The following is a 23,901-nucleotide window of genomic DNA, read 5'->3' as shown; positions in this document are numbered from 1 at the left end:
AACTAAGTTTGGGGTGCCAAAGTAAGATCCACACACACAACATGTTTGTGATGAAGATGATTATTGTATATGAGAGTTATAAAAGCTGATTTTATGTCACTGGGATTTTAATGATGGTTATTTATGCCAGTGCCCTCTTTAGGAAGTTTAGCTTGCATTCTTTCGATGCACAGCAATATAACGACAGACCATGCCGAGTATAAAATCAACAGCAAAGTACAAAAGGTCTTTCTCTAGTTGTGCTGTTTATGAGCAGACTTTTGCTCTGATTATATCACCGTTTCAATATTTGCACCCATGACCATTTAACAAACAAAGAAAACAAATAACTTACTCTAAAAATGCAACATGCAGAATGGGCATATGTCAATTAAATCTAGACAAACAATTGTGGATGTGGTATGGGTTGGTGGTGTGTGTGTTTGGTTGTTTTTAGTTTTCTATTCAGTTTTAAATGTCTCCATCATACCACAGCAATGGCATCTGGGACACATTACTCTTTCAATTCACTCACTTTTAGTCTAACTCTCCTCTCTGGCTCTTGAATCCCTCTTTCAGTTGTCCAGTCTCTTTCCACGCCCTTAAACTCACCCCTGTCTACTTTTCCCTAACTAACTTGTTCTCTATTTCTCTTTGAGAAGAAGGATGAGTGGTGTATGCATGTGGCATTTGGGGGTTCTGTTTTTGGGGTTAGGATGGGTGCATGGACAAAGCCAAACCAATTTTACAAGGTAAGTGTGTGTGTGTGTGTGTGTGTGTGTGTGTGTGTGTGTGTGTGTGTGTGTGTGTGTGTGTGTGTGTGTGTGTGTTTTTAAATGCAAGCATTATGTAGGCGATGATACTAGTATCCAAGCCTCATACAGAGCACAGAAGTTCTGTTCAGCAGCAGGATTCAATCTTTTAACAAAACAGATAGTCCGAGGGAACACTTTTATTTATTTATTTCACTTTTCTCTGCAAAAAATGTAATTAAAATGTTATGAGGGTGTGTGATTGTACTAGACTCATTTGGTGGGATTTCCTCCAAAGCATGCACATGAAAATGTACATTTTTACTGTACATTTTCTATATAGGTAACAATAAATATAAAACAGAATTTACAGTTTCTATTAACAGAGCTGTTATCCTAAGACACAAATTTGACATATATGGCTCTTTACAGTTTTTAAAGTTAACATACTGTATCAGGTCTTAATTCTCACACAGCTATCCCAGGATCTGTATAAGTTCAACACAAAATCTCATACTTCACGCTTCCAAGCACAAGCAAAAAATGCCTTGAAATGTCTTGTTTGTTGTGGCTTTTCATTCTGAAAAGCATGTTGAAACAAAAGCAAGCTTGAGGTTTTTTAAAAGTGATGCAATTTGTAAGGAAGACAGAGAGAGTGCCTGGTTATGCATGAACAAGAATACATTTTGCTTTTAGAAAGACAGTAGACCAGTAAAACATTTATAAAATATTTTTTCTAAAAGAGAGCTCAGTAGCCCTTTCTGGAACCTCAAAACTAAGGCTGTGTGGCTGTTTAGTTTACTGTGGTTTGTGTGAGTGTATTTGTAAGTGTGGTTTGTGTGTGTATCCTTATTATATGGCAGAGCTGGCAGTATTGCCTTAAGTCAAGACATTATTGCTTTAACCCTTAAATATAAAACTATTGATATTGATGTTTTGCTGTTTTTAATCCCTTCAATGAACAGTTAACCCAAAAACAAAAATTCTCTCATCCTTTACTTACCCTCATGCCATCCCAGATGTGTATGACTTTCTTTTTTTCTTCAAAACACAAATAAAGATTCTTTGAATAATATCTCAGTTCTGTAGGTCCACACAATGCAAGAAAGTGGTGGCCAGAACTTTGAAGCTTCAAAAAGCACATAAAGGCAGCATGAAAGTAATCCAACTCCAGTGGTTTAATCAGTGTCTTCAGATGTGATATGTTAGGAGTGGGTGATAAACATATCAATATTTAAGTCCTTTTTTTTCTAAAAATGTCCACCTTTTAGCAGCCCTGACCAGTAGGTAGCGATATGTACGAAGAATGCGAATCGTCAAATAAAAGAAAAAGAAAAGAAGAAGAAAGAGCAAGTGAAAGTGGAGATTTATATAAAAAAAACTTAAATATTGATCTGAGTCGCACTAACCCCTATCATATCACTTCTGATGATATATTGTAGATTAAATCACTGGAGTCAGGTTTCTTGGATAACTTTCATGTTGGCTTTATGTGCTTTTTTAAGCTTCAAAGTTCTGTTTACCATCCACTTGCATTGTATGGACCTACAGAGCTGAGATATTCTTCTAAAAATTGTCCTTTTTGTTCTACTGAAGAAAGTTGTTAGAGTGTAAGTAAAAGATGAGAGAATTAAAATTTTTTGGTGAACTTTTCCTTGAAAAGTGTTTTTTTAGGAAGCCATTGTTTATAAATGTCATGTTTATGCAAATGTTCTACAGTTGGTCACTGAGGGTTAATCATGTAATAGAGGGATAGATGTTAAGAAAGACTAAGAAAAACTACTGTTTCTTTTCTTCTCTTTGTCATTCCTCTTCTGTGCTCTCCAGGCCCATTTTCCTGTGTGGTGGCCATTTGGTGACAGACTCCGGTTTTGTGGCCAGTGAGGGTTTCCCCTCTCATTACAAACCAAACTCCAAATGCACATGGTACATCACTGTAAGTTAATCACCTTCAATTCCTATTGTTCTCCTCTATTACATTCCAAATATGGCATTATCATTTAGTCATTTAACAGACGCTTTTATCCAAAGCAACTTACAAATGAGGACAATATCTGCAGTATCACACTACCAAGTTCCAAGAGGAGCTAGAGTAGTATAGAAGCTAGAGAAAGAGACAGACAAAGAAAGGGATTAAAAAAAATATTATTTCTAAATGGGAAGTGCTATTATGCTCGCGGAAGAGATGTGTCTTCAGTTGTTTCTTTTATGTTGAGATGGTTTGAGACAGATCGGATGGAGGTTGGAAGCTCATTCCACCACAAAAGAACAGAGAAAGTGAATGATCGTGAAATGAACTTTTTGCCTCGTTGCGACGGAACCACCTTGCGCAGCTCGTTCAATGACTTCCTCGTTCATTTTCACTATTTCCTCTCCCATCAGGTCCCACAAGGTCATGTTGTCATGCTGCAGTTCAGGATGTTTGATCTAGAGGCAGATTCCATCTGTCGCTATGACTACTTGGATGTCTATAATGGACACTCGTACACAACGCAGAAACTGGGCCGGTTCTGTGGAACGTTCCGTCCCGGTGCCCTCATCTCCACCTCAAACACCATGATGCTGGAGATGGTGTCTGATGGCAGCACTGGAGGAAGAGGATTTCTGGCTTATTTTAGTGGAGGAAAACCACATGTAGATGGTGGGATAAATCAAATTTTAGTTTCAATAATGCAATCTAAACTATTTTTTTTATATTTTCACACTTTTGTGTTCGATTCATGTTTGCAGTTCAGATTTGCACACATATTTCAAGAAATGCTCAAGGAACAAATAGGCTATGTTCTCTCAGGCTTTATTCCTAGTCAATCCTAAAGTATCCTAATAAGATAAAAGGCCCAACAGTATATACTGAAATTATGAAAAATAATCTGAAACATTTTTAATAGGTTAAGTGATGTAGGAGAGATTTTGATCCAAATAAAGAAATGTGTTATCTCTAGCAGTGATTTTGTATGTTGATTTGATACACACAGTCTATTTTATAATTTTTTTGTGTGAATTTTAAATGGTAGGTTAAATTGTGACATCTTACCCCATTAAGTTTGATAACATGACCTGCTATTGTTGTCACAAAATTACAGTTAATTGAACTATACCTTTTTGCTGGCCAATAAGTATGGAAATGTATATAATACTGCATATAATAGTATACCATCAAATTATTTTTTATTTATAAGTTTATTTGTATAGGGACAGTACAAAAAAAACATGATCCCAGTCAAAACTGGAAAACATGTATTGCACATAGAGAGTATAGCCAAAGCTAATTTGCATCTCAGGTCCCTAGAAAGGCTTTTCTAAACAAAATAAAAAATAAAACTACTACTCATAGAATAAAACTACCACAATGTGTCACTTATATATATACCTACCTAAATTATACATACTAGAACGGAGCTTTCAACTCGAGCATAAAACGTTTACATCACATTACACTTTTACATTACACTACACTCTTATATTACACTTTAATAAAAAAAAAGAAAACACATTTTTACTTTTACATTACATTAAAATTTTACATACTAAAATTATTACATTTAAATATGCGTGCAGTTCTGGTTTATTTTAAACCACCGCTTTACCTTCAATGTAAAGGACTTTATTTCAAGTATTGCCTTATACTCATTTGGCAGCAGGTTCCAGAGTTTGGAGCCCTCAACAGAAAAGGCTCTTTGCCTTTGTGTAGTCTTACGAAAATTAATCCCACAATTCCCACCTGCCGAACTCCTAGTAATTCTATTTGTATCATCCTGTTTCTTTATCAATTTACATAAAACAGATGGTGCTTTATTGTGCAAAAATTTAAAAAATCTATTTTATATATGACAGATTCTTAAAATTTGCAAAACTTAGCATATTAAAAAAAAATTAAACGTTGCAGTGATGCCATCGATTTGGCTTTTTATCCATTATTTTTAAGGCTCGATTATACAGCATTTCAATTTTTCTAATTAAGGTATCACTTGTTTGAGTCCAAACTGTAATACAGTATGAAATGCGGGACAAGCTCATTGCATGCACAAACAGATGTACTGCCTCAATTGAGATATATTTTCTAATAAGTCTGAAACAGTTTAGATTAATCCTTACCATTTTTGAGAGCTTTTTTATATGTTTATCAAATTTAAGTTGTGAGTCTAAAACAATACCTAAAAAATGTAACTCATCTACCTCCTCTATTTCTTTATTATTTACTCAAATTATTACTTTTTCTTTTTGCTTTCGATTAGAAAAGCACATAAAGACTGTTTTCTTAACATTCAGAGTATGTACATACACTATATATATATATATATATCCCATTATGATAGACATCCAATCCTGTACAAATTCCTTTAGGATTTTATTACAGTATTTCTCTTACAGTATTTCTCTTTCCGTTCCCACATATCCTCTTCCCTACAGAGAATCAGTTCTGTGGTGGACGACTCACTAAGCCTCAGGGTTCACTGAAGACACCCAACTGGCCAGAATCTGATTACCCAGCAGGCATCAGCTGCTCTTGGCACATATCTGTGGAGACCAACATGGTCAGCTGGCAGAGATAACTTCACACCTCTATCTTTTCTCTATCGTTTCTTTCCTCTTGTTGCTCAGTCTGGTGGTATTAAATTGACTTATTTGCATAAAGTGTTAAGTCATTGGAGGGTTAATTAGATTTTAGATTACTAGAGAAGTGCTGCTGGTTTGAGAGGTCTGAGCATGTGTATTTAAGCAAGTATGTGAAAGACCCTATTCAGAAAGGAGTGTATAAGGTGGGACATGGAAACAGCATGAGAGGGGCATGAAAGAATTAATGAAAAACCTATTTTCAAATAGCTTTTTTTTTCACTCAGAGCTATACAGTTCCATAACAACATATCAAAGTCTGTGTGTACGCTTGTGTGTGCATGTGTATATACCCAGGTGATTGAGGTTAAGTTTGAGAAACTGGACTTGGAATCGGACACATACTGTCGCTATGACTACGTGGCCCTGTTCAATGGTGGAGAGACCGATGACTCGCGTTGTATTGGCAAATTCTGCGGAGACTCTGCTCCAGAGTGAGTGCAAACCCGATGCAGTACCTTTCATTTCAAGTTTTATGCAATAGTTCCTGCAGGTTCTATTTACACACAATTAAATTCAATGAGACGCTCAAACCGGTTTTCAGGACATGATATTTTCTAATTTATCTATACAGGAAAAGGAGGATGTTGTTTTTAAACATGGGGGAAGAATGTGCTTCCCAATTAGGAAATACTTTACATTTACACAATCATCAGTTTCAAAATAAGACCTTTGTCATTTTGATGGTCAATGAACCTTCTTCTTCATTGTGACCTTCAGTGTGTACATTGTGAACCTTCTTCATTGTTGACAATACTGATGTTAGATTTGAGACTGCTTCCTTAAAATAAATAATTAGCAATAATTGTTATTTGCAGTCCTTTCAATTATTTTAGTGCTGTAATATTATTGGGCAGGCTGATCAATTTGCTGATAGTTAATAGAGGTGTTAGCTCTTCCGTTTGTCAGTTCTGAAGTATACCAGTAAATGGATAATTCACACTTTTTTGTGATTTTTTTTGTAATGCAAAAATGTAAATGTATTTTAAGTGCATATGCATACTCTCTAGTTATTGTTTCAGTCAACCAAACAACAAGTCGTAATAATAGTACGAGATGGCAAAATCATAAGAAATCGTACAAGCTGTCTCGTACAAAAACATACAACTTTTATTCCCATAGAGAAAAATAAACAAACCAGGAAATGTTATTACGTTAAATTAAGTGTAACCCCTTAACTTAAATCTAACCTAATCATAAAGTGTAATCCCTTACCCAAACCCTTAATCTAGACACAATTTGAATAGGAAAATCACTGTTGTGTACCATGGAAGAAAGAAAACATCGCGGTTTGGGATGAGATGGAGGGCACTTATTACAAGTTATTGACATACATGAGTCATTTGTATTGAATAAATGAATAAATATGGAATGAGTAACCAAATTTGTTAAAAGTGTTGAATAGGAGGCTAGCAAAGATTTTATGCCTGTATTGTTTAAATGTAAAAATTCTGTTGGTTGATTGGTTAGTCTGTATGGGAATAAAAGTTGTACCTTTTCTTACAAGCCAAAACGTACGATATCTTATGATTTCGCAAATTTCCTACACCAAGAGGTGTCATGAGACATGCCATGTTAGTTTCTGTAAAAAACTAAATATATATATACAGTATATATATATATATATATATATATATATATATATATATATATATATGTATATATATGTATATATAACTACTAATAATAACTGTCTTTACATCTCTGTTTGCCAGTGTGGTAGTGACCAATGGAAATGAGCTATTGGTGCACTTTGTATCAGATCTCAGTGTCACAGCTGCAGGATTCATGGCCCAGTACAACAGTATCCCCCGTGGCTCCCGCACAACCATTTCTGACCTGGACATATCACCTAGGCCCAGAGTCAAAACTATACCTACTAAATCCACTACTTCACCAGCCCGACTCAAACCTAAAATTAAACCTAATCTAAGGCCTAGGCCAACACCAAAATCTCGGACAAGGCCCATGCAATCTAGGCCAACTCCTAAGCCTATATCAAAGCCAAAACCCAGGCCCAAACCAGTACGGCCTACTACAAGATCTGATACTAGAGTCACACCGAAACCTGCCATAAAAGTGACAGCAAAGCCTAAGACGAAGCCAACAGCTAAATCTGCAATTAAGCATCAACCAAAGCCAACAGGTACAATGGCAAATCCAAAAGTAAAGCCTAAACTTGGTGCAAAACCAACAGCAAAGCCAAAGACTAGTCCCATTACAAAATCTGGGAACAAAACAACAACAACAAATGCAGGTAAAAATACATACATAAATAAATACATTGTAGCTGTGTGATGGTGCAGTATTTTGATTTGTGTTTTTGTGCTTGACTAAATGTGTGTGTGCTTATCTGTATCTTCCAGCTTCGGTGGTGAGCCCACAGTGTTCACTACCATGCAAGAGAATAGGCACACTTGTGACCCAATTTTGCCCCAGTCATTTTGGTGAGTTGCCTTATTTATATTTTATTATCCTGCCATTTCTGTCTACTCTCTTCTCCTCTAATTGCCTGCCACATACATGGACCCCAGGTGCTTATCTGTGCTCTTATATGAAGAATGTCAATTTGAAGCTTTTAGTGCAGGGCTGCTTTTCAGGCAGTAATGATGGACTAACTGAAGGAGAGCTAAAGCAAACCGCTATGTGTTTATGTCAAGAACTGATGGTTAAAATTTGGCTTTGATGAACAGATTTTTATTTTCTATCTAATTTCAATATTTGTTGATTGTTTTTTTCTTTCATTTTTTAGTTGGAATCTGCATGCAACTGTACAACACACACCATAATCGTGCAATAATACAATGTTGAACAAACAATAAATACAGTGCATACACCTGGTCCCAAAAAGTATTTGGAATATTATGCATCACGTAAAACTGTATTAATGTATTTTAACTACATCACACATAATTTCAAACCAAGTGGCATTTAGTTTAAAGAAATATAGCATAAACAGTTTCCAAACAAAACATTTCTCAAAAAGAAGTTTGATAGTTTTCAAATGCTACAAATAAGGACAAAAAGTATTTAGACACATTCTGGTTGTCAAACTTGAAAAACATTTCCATATTTAATGTGATGAACTAGTTACTACTCTATGTAGGACTAGCCATCTTTGACATATGTGTGAACTGGATGGGGCACTGACTTCATACATATATTCTATATATTTCTACTTCTATAAATTACCTTGGGGCCAGTTGGTTTTAAACTAATAGCAAAAATGGTTTGTTCTGAGGGAGGATTGTTTGTTTACAGATATCACTTGGTTAATCTAACATTCATCATATTTTAAGTGTGGCTGAAGTGTCCGAAAATTTTCTAATATTTTTTTGGGCACACTGTACACAGTATATACTGTATGTCCAAGTTTTCAACACTGTTTTTCTCAAATCCCTCTGTTTCTCCCACAGTGCTGACTGGTAAAGTGACATCAGTGACTCCAGGAACTCAAGGCAGTGCACAAGTAGACTTGTCCATCATAAAGATATTTAAGACAGGTAGACTTAATGTCAAAAAGAGAGGACCCACCATGTCTGTCACACTGGCAGCGACGTGCATGAAGTGTCCAGCACTGCGTAAAGGTAAACGGAACACACACACACACACACACACACACACACACACACACACATACACACACACGTTGTGTTTCCATGTTTTATGGGGACTTTCCATAGACATAATGGTTTTTATACTGTACAAACTTCATATTCTATCCCCTAAACCTAAACCTAACCCTACCCCTAAACCTAACCCTCACAGAAAACATTCTGCATTTTTACATTTTCAAAAAACTGTTTTCCTCATGGGGACCGACAAAATGTCCCCACAAGGTCAAACATTTCGGGTTTTACTATCCTTATGGGGACATTTGGTACCCACAAAGTGATAAATACACGCTCACACAAACAAACTTGTTTTTATCTCTCCAAAGACTTACATGCAATTTATGGATTTTATACAGATCTAACTGTAATTTCTATCAACTAACCCTAGCCCTAAACCCCTCACAGAAACCTTTTTGCAAATTTACATGTTCATAAAAACATCATTTAGTATGTTTAATAAGCCATTTCCATCATGGTGACTGTTGGCTTAACCCCACAATGTAGGAGATCTCAGGCTTTACTATGCTTGTGGTGACCAAATGTAGTATTAACATGTACACACACACACACACACACACACTGTTGATCTACAACCAGTGTTTTATGTGTAGAATAATGCTTGCATTGTTTAGAATCTGTTTGTCCTCTAGTGGCCAAATATGTACAATAAAGTTTAAGGAATATTCCGGGTTCAAGTTAGGCTCAATCGGCAGCATTTGTGGCGTAATGTTGATTATCACAAAAAGTCATTTCGACTCGTTCCTCCTTTTCTTTATAAAAGCAAAAATCTGAGTTACAGTGAAGCGCTTACAATGGAAGTGAAAGGGGCCAATTTTTGGAGGGTTTAAACACAAACATATGAAGCTGGTAATTTTACAAAAGCACTTACAGTAATTCTTCTGTTAAAACATGTGAATTATTTGAGATGTTAAGAAGATGAGACAATTTTTGAGATGTTTAAATTGTCGTTTAGGGTTTAAGTGTTTGTTGACATTACATCATCATGGTAACAATGTTGTAAAATTGGCTGTAACTTTACAAAGAAAAGGTTAGTAAACAAGTAATTTTTTTTACACGCATACCCTTTATGTGTTGTGGCTATACCTTAAACCGTGAGTGTTTTAATGTTCAAAAATTGGCCCCATTCACTTCCATTGTAAGTGCCTTTCTGTGACCTATATTTTTGCTTTTTTTAAAGAAATGGGGAATGAGTCGAAATCATATTTGTGATAATCAACATTATGCAACAATTGCTGTCGATTGATCTTAACTTGTATTGAACCCGGAACATTCCTTTAATTCAAGGGATGCTTTTGCAGAATACATATTGCTCACTGATATAATAAAGATTATCATTGTACAACTTTGAACTTTATTTCATTCCACTGACTCTACATTTATTTAATGATCTGATCATCTTTCATAGGAGTGAACTATGTGTTGATGGGTCTCGTGAATGATGAAGGTGTCGGCACTCTGACCACATCCAGCTTTGCCCTTCAGCACAAGTCAGTGCATGATAAAGCACTGGTCAATCTCGCAAAAAAAGCATGCTGACCTCACAGCCACCTTGAGGGAAACAGGTTTCAACTCTGGACTAATTTAATCACAAGTCATTGATATGTTTAAATAAACTAAATCTTTAATTGTTATTTTGCATCTTTTTATTTATAACTGGGAGGTTTATTGTTACATACAGTTGTAACTACATATAATGCTGCTCAGCTTGGTGTTTGTTTTTCTCTACTAATACCAAGACAGAGAAAACACAGTAAGATTCAGAAATCTGTCACATTGTGTCGGTAACATATTAGATACCTATGGACTGTACTGGATGAGTAAAGTTACTGAATAGATATGCTATCAAGTCTATGTTTCTTAGTTGTGTTTTTGTACGACGCAACATTTTGATATGAGACAATGTTCACTTTAAAGGAATATTTTGTGATCAAGTTAAGCTCAATCGACAGCATTTGTGGCATAATGATGATAACCACAAAAATGTATTTCTACTCGTCCCTTCTTTTACATTTTTAAATCAAGGTTACAGTGAAGCACTTATAATGGAAGTGAATGGGGCCAATCTGTCAACTTTAAAATGCAGTTTCAAAACTATAGCCACAAGACGTAAATTATATTTGTGTTTTTTTTTTGTGTATAAAAATAGCTTCCTAACCTTTCAAAGCTATATCCAATTTTCCAACTTTGTTGCTATGATGACGAAACACAGTAAACCCTAAAATGATTGTAAAAACGTTAATTTAAACAATATTAGAGCTCAAATAATTCACAGGTTTTCACAGAAGAATGCTTTTATAAAATTATCTTTCTTCAAACCCTCCAAAAATGGCCCCCATTCACTTCCATTGAAAGTGCCTTACTGTAACCTTGATTTTTGCTTTTTCTAAAGAAGACAAAATAATTTTTGTGGTAGTTAACATTTTGCCACAAATGCTGCAGATTGAGCCTAACTTGTACTGAACCCGGAATATTGCTTTAAATTATAATGTTTCTTTAAATCTATGTTTTGTTCACAAGTTGCAAAGGGCCACAAAGGATTTATCCAATAGAACAAAGTGTTGCAGGCCAGTAGACGGCAAACGACTATGTCTCCATCAAGTGGACAGATCTAGAGATACTGTGCATTTGGTGTCTGCAGTGTACTGGAGCTGAGCCAAAACAAGCAGAGCAATGGAAAATGTGTACCTTCTTTCCTTTTCTCATTCAAGGCATCTTTCCCACACTATTATCTGAATGATAGCCTGACGCCATTGCTGTATATATATATATCTCCAGAATATATGATTAGTTTTGTGTCATTTTGAAAAGCATGCACTTATGTAACAATGTAAGACAGAGAGAGAAGAGAGAGAGTGGAATGTTGCGTTGATATAAGCATCTCAGCTGCTCCTGTTACTGAGCAGTAGTCAATCACACACGGATATGAAAATGCAAATACAGGCAAACACACACCTGCAGACCTGGAATTGTGACTACAAAACTGTACTTTTTTAAAACATGCATATGTATAAATAAGCAATTGAAATTCATTTAAATGTTCAGCTGTGAAATAGTTTAAGAGAAGATGGCATAAAAAAAGTTGTCTACAATTCCAGGTCTGCATTGCATATACATTTCTATTAAGAAAGGAGTGAATATTTAAATAAACATTACTTTGCATACAGTGTATACACTAATTTAATAAAAACATAGACAAGGCAGATTTACCATTTCAATTTATTGATCTCTAGTAATCATCTCTTAATATACATTTTGAAATAGAATCTAGTGGTAAAATAATCATATATATATTAATATGTGCTAAAACTGTAAATATCCTACATTTTCACATTTAATCCTATATCTTAATAAATAAGATATATTAGCATGATCTACTTGAATAAACCATGACGATAAATTCACCCTACAGCATTCGGCATACAGCATAGTTACCAGTGCATTAAGATCGCAAGTCTTCTCCCCTGAGAACTACAACTGTTCTAGGCAAACTGTTCTAGAACTAGAATTTCTAATCAACCAGTATCAAACATATTCTTTTTTTAAATATTCATATTTTTGTCTGCCTTCACAGCATACTGTAAATGAAACATATATTTGATACAGGTTTAGACTCTTGTACATTTGAACTATAACTATATATCTTATTACAGCGTAAGGACAGCAATAAGAGATGACAAACATTGTCCTAATTGTACTGACATTTGTCAGACCTGCTTTCTGCACGATGCCAAAAAAATGATGCAAATGCAAGTTTTGGAAGAAAGTCCAAAAATGCTCTCTCAAAACAATTTTTGTAGACAAGCCTGCTCAACATTTTAAATTGGGATTAAAATGTATGACGGGTCACTTTTAAAGGAATAGTCAAACCCAAGAAGAGAATTATACCATCATTTACTCACCCTCGTGCCATCCCACGTGTATGAAATTCTTTCTTCAGCAGAACACAAATTAAGATTTTTTTTTTAATAATATCTCAGTCCTGTGGGTTCATATAATGCGTGATATAAAGTGAATGGTGGCCAGAACTTTGAAGCTCCAAAAAGCACATGAAGGCAACATAAAATTATTCCATAAGACTCCAGAGGTTTAATCTATGTCTTCAATAAGTGATATAATAGGTGTGGGTGATAAACATATCAATATTTAAGTCCTTTTTTTAGTCCTTTATACTATACATTTCCACCTTTGACTAATAGGTGACGATATGCGTGAAGAATGGAAAATCACCAAAAACAAAAGAAGAATGTGGAAGTGAAAGTGGTGATTTATAGTAAAAAAGGAATGAAATATTGATATTTTTTTTCACCAACACCAATTATATCACTTCTGAAGACATGGATTTAAACCCTCTAGTCGTATGGATTACTTTTATGCTGCCTTTATGTGCTTTTTGGAGTTCTGGTCACCATTCAGATGCATTGTATGGACCTACAGAGTTGAGATATTCTTAAACAAAATCTTTGTTTGTATTCTGGAGAGGAAATCTACACATCTGAGATGGGCTAAGGGTTAGTAAATTATGAGAGAATTTTCATTTTTGGGCAAACCATTCCTATAAAATCAAAGACTAACGCAGAAACATTAATGTGCCAATCATAAATTCTGTCTAGATTAATTTAATACTAAGCATGCGCAACAGTGCAATGTAACAACTGGTAAACAGAATTAGAGTGAACTGACTATTACATGGCTTGCAAAATTAATGAATGATGAGTTCATCTGATAAAAAAGACAAAGTAAGGAAATGCTCTAAATATGTCCTCACACTTATTGCAACTATTCAGCCTGCCTGACTTAGAATTATGAGGACAGAACAACAGAGACAAAACATCATTTTTGACAGCCACAACATATCATCAACTCCAATTTGTCATTCACAGCAACAGAAACACATGCAGTAGACTGACAAATGTTGATGCAGAAATTCACAAATATTGTTAAACCACACCATACTCTCAGACTAAATAAACAGCAAGTATTACCAGTCAGTGTTTCACTAAAGCACTTAGCACACTCATAAGTGCACTGCTTACCGAAAGCATCTGATTGGTTGAATGGAATCACAATTTACCAGTAGAAAGCCCAGTGATACCCTCAAGGCTGTACACAATTAGGTTGAATCCTTACTCTTGGACTGTTTTAATAATGCTGATCTGCCACCGATCATTTTGTGAAGTCTATGACTACAGTTAATCTGCTTCTGCAAAACTGGACTTTACTGTAAAAAAAACAGTACTTGCTGATATGTTTTTAAAACAACGATATGGCTTTGTTTTTCTCCATTCGGTCCTCCGATCAATTCTAGGCCTTAAAACCAATTGTCAAGTCATGGAAAAGTGTGTACAATCAACTGCCATGCATAGATTAAAGTAGATAAAGCAATTAAATTGAAATCTACAGTTACTACCTGTGCTGTCTCACATCTTAATTAAAATCTATAATTCATAGTAGTGATTGAGGGAAGCTGTAAAGTTCATTCAAAATAAGGGTTGTAAAGTGCAGCGCTAGGTGTAAAGCAGCATGAAACCGCACCCTTCTCATTTCCCTCAGCCTCACACATTTTGGCTGAAGCTATTTGTGCTTGTCTGCATGCTGTTTGTCTGCACTTCCTGTTCAAAGGGTTTGTTAAAAAGAGGGAGGAAATGTGAGTGGGTGGATGAGAGAAAAAGTGAGATGGAGAGACTGATAGAGAGAGAATAAGATTGTTAGTACAATAAAGAGTCTCCTACAAAACTATCAATGATCCATAATTTTGAATCCCTCTTAAGTGAGAATTTTGAGAATATTCTGGAACAAAAACGTAAGTACAACTATACATTCCCAGAGGAGCAAATGCGGCACAGTCAGCTTGCTGACTAGAGAGCAGCAGGGCACTTGGCCACCTACAACAAGATAACAACATCCCTTGACCGCACTTATACTGAAAGTTGCTAAAACATTCAGAATTTGGGTCAAATGATAATGTCTCTGAGCATTTAGTTTTTCTATTAAAGGGATGAGGGTGAGTAAATGATGACAGAATTTTTATATTTGACTGAACTCGGCCCACACTTTGAATTATTGTTCGAAAAGTTCAGCCAGCAAGGGTCGAAAGTCAACCTTATAATGTCTTTAACAGAGTAAAATCCTCATGCTAATGGATAGTTTTCAATCTGACCAACATGTCGTGGCACTTCCTAATGTCTCTTCAGCTTGTTTTGCTCTGGTGCATAGATCTGATATGCATCCCAGCCAAACCAGCCTATGATGCTCGCTATACACACCTGCAGGAGCACCATAACCCCATAAGTGGACCAGAGCGTTGGTCCAGGGAGCCTAGGTGGAGTTGCAGGCGACAGTACAAGTGCTGGGCTGAGAAGCAGGGCCCGCATCTCCACTTTGATCATTTGGAGCTCGTCCAGAATGGACAGGAAGGTGCAGCAATGGAACCACTGATGGCTGTGACCCCAGATATCAAAATTCCCTGGAGAAAAGCGCTCTGGAATCTTACTGATATTGAAGATGGCAGATACCACCAGCCAGAAGCAGTGGCGGTAGAAAAAGGCAGACATGGTAGAGAACAAATCAGGGGAGGAGGATGAGGGAGCAGGTGGGGTGTAAGGGGAGGGACTCAGGAGACGATAGAAAACAGGGGTGGAGGATACGAAAAAGGGGAGGAGGAAGACAAGGGTACGCACAGCATAGCGGTACCTCCGCCAACGCTGTCTGGTGTTGCAGCAGGTGAGAACACATACGATAGCAACCAGGAAGGAGGACGGGATGTAGAGGCTTTCAAAAAATGTGCGGAACCCCCACAGATGAGAGGGCGGAGATGTAGAGGGCCACACCTCCTCATCAATGTCCAGGCCCTTTCTTTGGGAAGCATTCCGTCCCCACAGCCCAATCTCTAAAATTCCTGCTTGAGGATGGATGTAGTAGTAATATGCCAGCGAGGAACCCACAGTATATGCACTGATGGTTCCATAGTCCACAAAGAAACAGATTTCTCGAATGATGAGAGACATGGAGTTGAGTAGATGAGCCAGGCTGCTGGCTAGCAGCAGGTAGAACACCCCAAGGAAGTAGTTCCAGAACGGGTAGAAAAAAGGGTTGCTAGGTTCTGGCGCTCCTTCCCACGCAAACACCTCCAGAAAGTGGAAGGCGAACACAAATATAGGGAGGAAGTGCGTCCAGAAGTTTCCAGTCTCATTGGTGGGACGAAAAGCAGAGGCCAGGCACTGCCGGAGGCTATAGTTGGGGAAACGATAACCTGACAGAATGAAGTTCTCAGTCACTCTTGGAGGAACATCAGTGTGACGTACTAATGGCAACGACCACATGGTTGCTGAACTCTGGTTCAATAATGTTCACACTGCTTCAGAAGACAAAGACTGCAGAATTTTCACCTGAGCTTAAAATTAATGTTATTTCACATAAAGCCATTAGTCATTTTTCTAGCCAGTATTGCTTTCAAAACTGATTTCAGGAATGCAATTATCTTTCAACAAAGTGCAGTAATCCATTTGAAGCATTTAGTGTGATAATGTGCAGATTGCAGCTGGTAAAGGCAATTCATGTGGCTCCATGTCCAAAAATGACTGTTGTCTCAGCAGAAATAAATAATCCGATGCTGTTGCAGGTGCAAAGGTTGCTCTTCACTCAAGTCTGGAAAGTTATTGGCGAGGTAAATTCATTTAAAAACAACATAAATAGTTCACTGCGGATGGCTCATGGATCATCGTTGAAAGTCTTCCATGTGAATGATCTGGCCGTGACGTTCAGGTCACGTCTCTGTCAAATGAGGTCCACAATACTTTCGTCCCGGTCACACATGTGAGCAACTAAACAAGTGTGCATGTTTAGTACTGGATGTCACTTTCGCTTCTCACTGCGGCTGCATCTCTCATGCACTCAAGCTTCTCGTTGAAACTAGGTCATGTGGGACACGGTCGCGCACCCGGCCGGTCTCAGAAACCGAGCGTCACCCCTCGGTGTACTAAGCATGCTCTGCCCGTGCATAATTAATGTAGCGGTTTCCTCCGTCAAATGAAGATGTACTGTGGTAGGTAACAGTCATATGAGTCTGGCGCATCGTGTATCGTAACTATGTTTTATCTCAAAAGGGGAAGAGCGAGCAGTTCTCACCATTCAACTGTCTGTGTTGCGACTCATTTCTCCTTTTTTCCAAGGTTAAGTGCAGTTGTACCCGTTAAAGGGGCCGTTCACACCAAAACGGGTTGTTTAAGTTGTTTTTATCTATGTAAACATGCGCTAGGCTAGACAGCCGTCTTTGACATTGCGCCGTGTCAAGTTAAAACGCGTCTAGATACAGCAGAGTTCGGTTTTATTCGTTGCGCTGCGTCTAGTTGCGTCTTTTAAGCGCAAAAACGTGTTCGGTCTGAACGAGCCCTTTAAGCGGTGTTTTCTTGCTTTGCGGTGCAGTGTGGTCCTGTTCGTGCTTCTTTCCAGGAAGATATTTCATTTCAGCGCGACCACGCTTCGAAATAAACAGAAACCCGGCATCCAGTACTCTATAGATAGTTAAATCGCCCTTAACTTCTTGCTCAAACGGAGAGTATAGAGGACCAAACGCTGTAGGACTCTCGCTGTCTGGCCGTTATTTAATCAGGATAAAAGCCGACCGGGCATCCAGCTCAGACTGAACTCAAACGCGATGATTTCCGTGGTAACACGCGAAGCAGTTTGAAACGGTCTGTAGCCAATAGCCTCTCACTCTCTATCTCGCTTTCTGTCCCTCTCATAATCTCTCAATCTGTCACCCCCACGCTCACGCACTACTAAGCAAATCACTCGTTTGAGGTTATGACAATTGGGTCATTCCTGGACTCGGTAATATTACTGCTCTTCAGACTTTTTTTTAAAGTGCTGGTGGTTCACTGAAATGAAACGTTGAACGCTTTTTAAAGATTTTTATATGGTCCATTATGAATAAAAATAATTATTGCATTAAAAAACCCCAACTTTATCATAAAATAATTTTGTCATGTTCCCGAGGCACTTTTGAATTATTTTTAAATTAAAAAAATTATAAATTATTTACATTTTAAATGAATTAAAAAATAAATAATTAAATCTGGGGGGCGGTGGGTATATATGATGGTTTGACATGTACCTTATTTTGTGTATTCAGACAATTAATCACATTTGTTTAAAAAAATAATAATAATTCCAAGTTGAAATATTACTGAATCCCAGGAATGACCAATTTATGGACTACAAGTTTAGTGCTGTTATAGATGGCATAGTATTGTATCCTTGTAGAGTAGCTCTGTGTTACATGAAGTCAAATCCACAGTTTTGCATTTTAGGGAAAGCGGGTGTCCATTTGTGGAACTGTTTGCATCAGGACAGAGACATAGCCTGTAAAGTGAAAGTTATCATGAAAGTGATATCATCAATGTCTTTTTAACCTATACTGGCAACGAAATATCGTTTGAATCACCCGTCCTACATTGTTATCCAAACAACAAACATAGCTGATTTAAGGTACATGTAGTATATGAGCTTGGCAATAATCCTCAAATGTAAAACATTTTGTCCAGATGTTATTAATTTCAAGGTAGTCTGGATTCTTCATCATGACATAATAAGAATTCATGATACTTCTCAAAACATTTTTTAAAAAGCCAACAGCACAATGATTGTCAACACATATGCCTCTATGGTAAATTAGAAGCACAAATTTGCTACACATGCACCTATCTATCTGAACTCTTGAATCCTCAAGGGTAGGACAGTCCTCTGTTAGTGTGACAGGTGGCTCTATGATGGAGTACATAGTGAGTTGTAAGAACAATGCTGTCATTAGAGAATATTGTTTTTACACAGGACAGCAAATGTAGGAATGTACTGATTGTGGCTTATTTCTATGACATGCTTTTGTTTTGAATGGTAGCATCTAATTTAGTTCTTCATTTTCTAGTCCTAGCTATACATATTATCACGTAGTTGATGTTGATTTAATTTTAAGAGTACATTTCAATCATGAAAATTTGCATTCATTAATAATTCAGTGTAAGTATTTGATATAAACAGTTTGTTTTATATGTTTAGAACAAAATTATCCTCATAAAGGTTAAAAATTCACCTGAAAATCAAATCAAGGGTGCAATTAATGTTAAAAGTACATTTCTGACATGGCAATAAACATTTACTGTATAATAATCATCCTCTAAAGTCACACGATATCGTGCATAAAAATGTTGACATTTTAATGCAATACTTGCCAAACAGTGTCCTTTTACCTTACATGTTATAAATGCTTAATAAAACACAAACTCAACATTAGTAACCTATGAAAATGTACCTTAATGTAAAGTGAACACATGTGAAGAATTCAGTAACATTAGAAACCTGTGTACATCAAGTTCTGTGTGGTTTAATGGTCATCAGGCTTTGTTGTACTGTATAATACAATATACATGCTGTGAATGATCATGACAAATTTTAAAAAAGTGTTTTTGCAAAGGACTTTAGGTAACTAGGATTAGGTAAATTGGGACACCACTCAGAGTAGCACCATTCTTTTTGACATCAACAAATGGAAAGTGACATGAAATGTAAGACTGTAGCAAAATGACATAAACCCACTTTTTGATCTCACTACAATCTTTTTTTTTTTTTTTTGCTGCATTGTGACATAGATCATGAATTGGTGCATTGCATGTTTTTGATTAATGTTAGTATGAATATGTGTATTTATAATTCATTTATAACATGTGAGTTAAAAAGCTGACTATTTGGCAATATTGCATGAAAGTCCCCCTTTTATTATCAATGATTTAAATAGCGCATTTGTAAATTACTAATTAGTCATTAATCAAACCCTTTACAAACCCTTAACAAAGGGAACATTAATGTAAAGTGTTATTTTTAAAAAGACTCACACGCAGGACATTTTGTTTAGACATTTCCATAATTTTTGTTTGTTTGCTTTTGCCATCAGTTAAAGCAGGATAAGCCATTTGACATTAAGACCTGTGTGAGTATAGCTCTGAAATCAATGTTCTAATAGCAAAGTAGTGCCAAGTAGACAAATTGCCATTTAGAAAATTGCTTTTGATGACAAATAAATTTTTTATACAGTTTGACTGATTGGTAGAATACTATTCTTACATTAGACAGCTCTTTAATCTGGTCTGTTGTAATTATATGATAGTGTAGAGAAGGGGTATGCATATGCATGTGTGAACCTGCATGTACTGTATATGTGTTCACTTGTGTGCACAAGAAATACTGCGGCTGGCTTTTTCTCTCTCTAAGAGGGTCATGTTGGGGATTTTAGGGGCTGGGCTCTACTGTGTAGCAGCTGCTTAATGATTGAATGGCTGCTGTGCGCTTGGTGACCGCCTGCCAGGGGATTAGTCTGAATTGGATGCTTTGGGCATTGAGATACTGATTCATGAATGACTTAGAGTACCTGTGGAGGTGAAAAGTAGGTGGTAGCAATGATGAAGACGATTAGTCAGTCACCATCTATCAGATGAAAAACATAAACTTAACCCTTCAGCAGAGTACATGCTTCACATACAGAACAAACCAAGACAAAGATCGAATTCAATCCCCCCAGCGCACTAATACCTCAAACAAGCTGAGACTAGTTTTCATCTAGCAGACAGTATCAGCAATTTTCAGGCATGTTTTCATTTGAGCATTTCAAAATGTTAGATTCATCCATTTCTTGCATATACAGTATCTGTGACAGTAAGAAAAACATATGATATATTTTAGAAATGCTGATTCTACCTCAAGTGAACAATCTCCTGAAACATTTATTTTTTTTTTTACTGTGGATGAAAATAATATGCCTTTTATAGAAAAAGCTCAAAAACTCCTCAAAATGGATTGTTAACAAGTTAGAAATTGTATTGACTTCACTGTCAGAGGCGACTGGTTCTTTTCAAATGTGGGGAATTACATATTGTTTTTGGTGTCTGCAAAGTTGCTCCCAAATGCTGGGAATGATTTTAATGGTACAAGTATCTGCCATAGACTCCCATTGTCCCTATGATACCTAAAAAACTGAGGTCTGGGAATCCCAAAATATCCCAGCAATATGCTTGAGGCAACATTTAAATGAATGTCCGAATTAAACATTCTGTACAATTTTGTCCATACTGCAAATGCAAGATAACAGGGTGTGTTAGTTTGATAGAAAGGCTTTGCAATGGTGAAAAAGGGGCAAGAAATTCCCATTCAATACAAAACAAGGGAGGGGCTCTCTCAGGTGGAAGTGACCAGTGAGCGAAATGTCAAAGACCAAATGTATAATAAAAAAAATTATTTGGGTAGTCCTAGCCCACCTTTGTCGATCAGCCTATGCAACGTATTAAAATGTAATATAGGACATTTACCATTCCAAATAAAGGACTTTGCGATGCTATCAAATTGCTTGAAATAAGAGAGGGGGACATCTATAGGGAGAGACTGCAGAAGGTAGTTTAATTTTGGAATAGAATTAATTTTAATAAAATTAATTTTCACAATCATAGATAAATATAATGAAGCCCACCTGCACACATCGCTCGAAAACCTTTTAATTAAGGGGTCAAAATGAACGAACTAAATCACACAAATTTGCTAAAATGCTCAAATACCCTGTTTGGGCCACTGGAAGGCACCCGGCTGAAAAGCTGTTAACGGGCAGTGCACTGTCAGAGCCAAAGCTCCGGATTTAGACCAATTGACTCTGTATCCTGAGAACTTTGAAAAGGTATTAATAATTCTGAGAAGGCAAGGTATAGATCTAGTTTGGTCGGAGAAAAATAATAAAATATAATCTGCGTAAAGCAAAAGCTTACCTCCTTCCACTACCCCTGGAAAATCATCCTCTTTTCTTATCGCAGCTGCTAATAGTTCCAGGGCATAACAGAACAATAATGGGTAAAGAGGGAAACCCTACCGGGTGCCCCTATCCAGAGTAAAATAATCTGAAATTAATACATTTGTTTGTACCGCCACTACCAGTCTATAAAGTAACTTACTCCATCCAATAAAAGTATTCCCGAACCCATATATTTCCAAAATCTTAAAAAGATAATCCCATCCTACCATATCAAATGCCTCTTCTGCGTCAAGTGAGATAGCAGTGACCAGAGTCTGATCATTCAGAATCAGAATCAGCTTTATTGCCAAGTATGTTTACACATACAGGAGCTTCCAGTGCACAACAATACAAAAACAATACAAAAACAGCAGCATGACATAGATAATAATACAAAAATAATACAAAATAATTATACACATACGTACATACACACAGAGACACACATACATAGTGCGATTCTAATACAAATCTGTTATCTGTTATGTACAGTGCACGTTTATTTTTGTACTTCCAGAGGAATGTAATGGCAGAAATGGCAGAAGAGAAGAGGTAGATGTGTTGGATAAATATAAAAAAGATTAAACTATGTATTGCAACTGTTGCGAAATGGGACAATTTGAACTGTACATGAGATGGATAGCCTGAGGGAAAAAAACTGTTCCTGTGCCTGACGGTTCTGGTGCTCAGAGCTCTGAAGCGTCGGCCTGAAGGCAACAGTTCAAAAAGGTAGTGGGCAGGGCGAGTGGGGTCCAGAGGGATTTTTCCAGCCTTTTTCCTCACTCTGGAAGTGTATAATTCTTGAAGGGGGCAGGGGGCAACCAATAATCCTCTCAGCAAACCGAACTGTCCTTTGTAGTCTTCTGATGTCTGATTTCATAGCTGAACCAAACCAGACAATTATTGAAGTGCGGAGGACAGACTCAATGACTGCTGAGTAGAATTGTATCAGCAGCGCCTGTGGCAGGTTGAACTTTCTCAGCTGGCAAAGGAAGTACAACCTCTGCTGGCCCTTGTGAGTCAATGTGTGTCTCCCACTTCAGGTTTTGTGAGATGGTAGTGCCCAGGAACCTGAATGACTCCACTGCTGCCACAGTGATGTTTAGAATGGAGAGGGAGGTCAGTGTTGGGGTGTTCCTCCTAAAGTCCTCAATCATCTCCACCGTTTTGAGCATTTTCAGCTCAAGGTTGTTATGACTACACCAGACAACCAGCCGTTCAGCCTCCCTCCTATATGCAGACACAGTGGTGTCTTCTGCAAACTTCAGGAGCTTGACAGAGTGGTCTTTGGTGATGCAGTCATTGGTGTAGAGGGAGACGAGTAGAAGGGAGAGCACACATCCCTGGGGGTCACCAATACTGATTGAACAGGTGCTGGAAGTGAATTTCCCCTGTCTCACAAGCTGCTACCTGTCTGTCAGAAAGATGGTGATCCACTGACAGATAGACATGGGAACAGAGAGTTGGTGTAATTTGTTCTGGAGTATAGCTGGGATGATGGTGTTGAAAACCAAACTGAAGTCCACAAAAAGGATCCTTGCATATGTCCCTGGTCTGTTCAGATGTTGCAGGATATGAAGCAATCCCATGTTGACTGCATCATCCACAGACCTGTTTGCACGATAAGAAAATTTAAGGTGATCTAGAAAGGGTCCAGTGATGTTCTTCAGGTGGGCCAACACCAGTCTCTCAAATGACTAAATCTGTAGTCATTAAGTCCTGTGATTTTTGGTTTCTTTGGGACAAGGATAATGATTGAGCGTTTGAAGCAGCATGGGACTTCACACTGTTCCAATGTTCTATTGAAGATCTGTGTGAAGATGGGGTCCATTTGGTTAGCACAGGATTGAAGACACTCTGGTGAGATGCCATCTGGGCCTGAAGCCTTCCTCGTCTTTTGTTTCCAAAAAACCCAGCACACATCATCTTGACAGATCTTAAGTGCAGGTTGAGTATCAGGATGGGGGAGGATGGGGGTTGCAGGAGGTGTTGGTGTTTATGTGAAGTGAAGGTCAGAGCGGGTGTAGGGTGAGGGATTGGTCCTTTCAAATCTGCAGTAGAACACATACAGGACGTCAGGCAGTTATTGGTACACCAC

At 37.3% G+C, this 23,901-nt stretch overlaps 2 protein-coding genes across 2 annotated transcripts; one reads left to right on the top strand and one right to left on the bottom strand.

The window, feature by feature from the left end:
• The first annotated feature begins 566 nt into the window (after nt 1-566).
• pcolceb (procollagen C-endopeptidase enhancer b) lies at nt 567-10,611 on the top strand. Its single transcript, XM_052136867.1, has 9 exons — nt 567-731; nt 2,559-2,667; nt 3,114-3,372; nt 5,142-5,266; nt 5,643-5,779; nt 7,061-7,602; nt 7,712-7,792; nt 8,762-8,932; nt 10,386-10,611. The coding sequence occupies exons 1-9, from the start codon at nt 646-648 to the stop codon at nt 10,514-10,516; spliced, it is 1,641 nt and encodes a 546-aa protein (XP_051992827.1). The 5' UTR covers nt 567-645; the 3' UTR covers nt 10,517-10,611.
• Nucleotides 10,612-10,745: 134 nt separating this feature from the next.
• On the bottom strand, nt 10,746-17,733 carry paqr9 (progestin and adipoQ receptor family member 9). Its single transcript, XM_052136878.1, has one exon. It carries the CDS (start codon nt 16,297-16,299, stop codon nt 15,157-15,159), a length of 1,143 nt encoding a protein of 380 aa, XP_051992838.1. The 5' UTR covers nt 16,300-17,733; the 3' UTR covers nt 10,746-15,156.
• Between the last annotated feature and the right edge of the window lie 6,168 nt (nt 17,734-23,901).

This window comes from Xyrauchen texanus, chromosome 1 (assembly GCF_025860055.1).
Source record: "Xyrauchen texanus isolate HMW12.3.18 chromosome 1, RBS_HiC_50CHRs, whole genome shotgun sequence".
NCBI classification, from domain to species: Eukaryota; Metazoa; Chordata; class Actinopteri; order Cypriniformes; family Catostomidae; genus Xyrauchen; species Xyrauchen texanus.
Note: the sequence above shows the minus strand (reverse complement) of the source record. Positions and strands in the feature narration are given on the sequence as shown.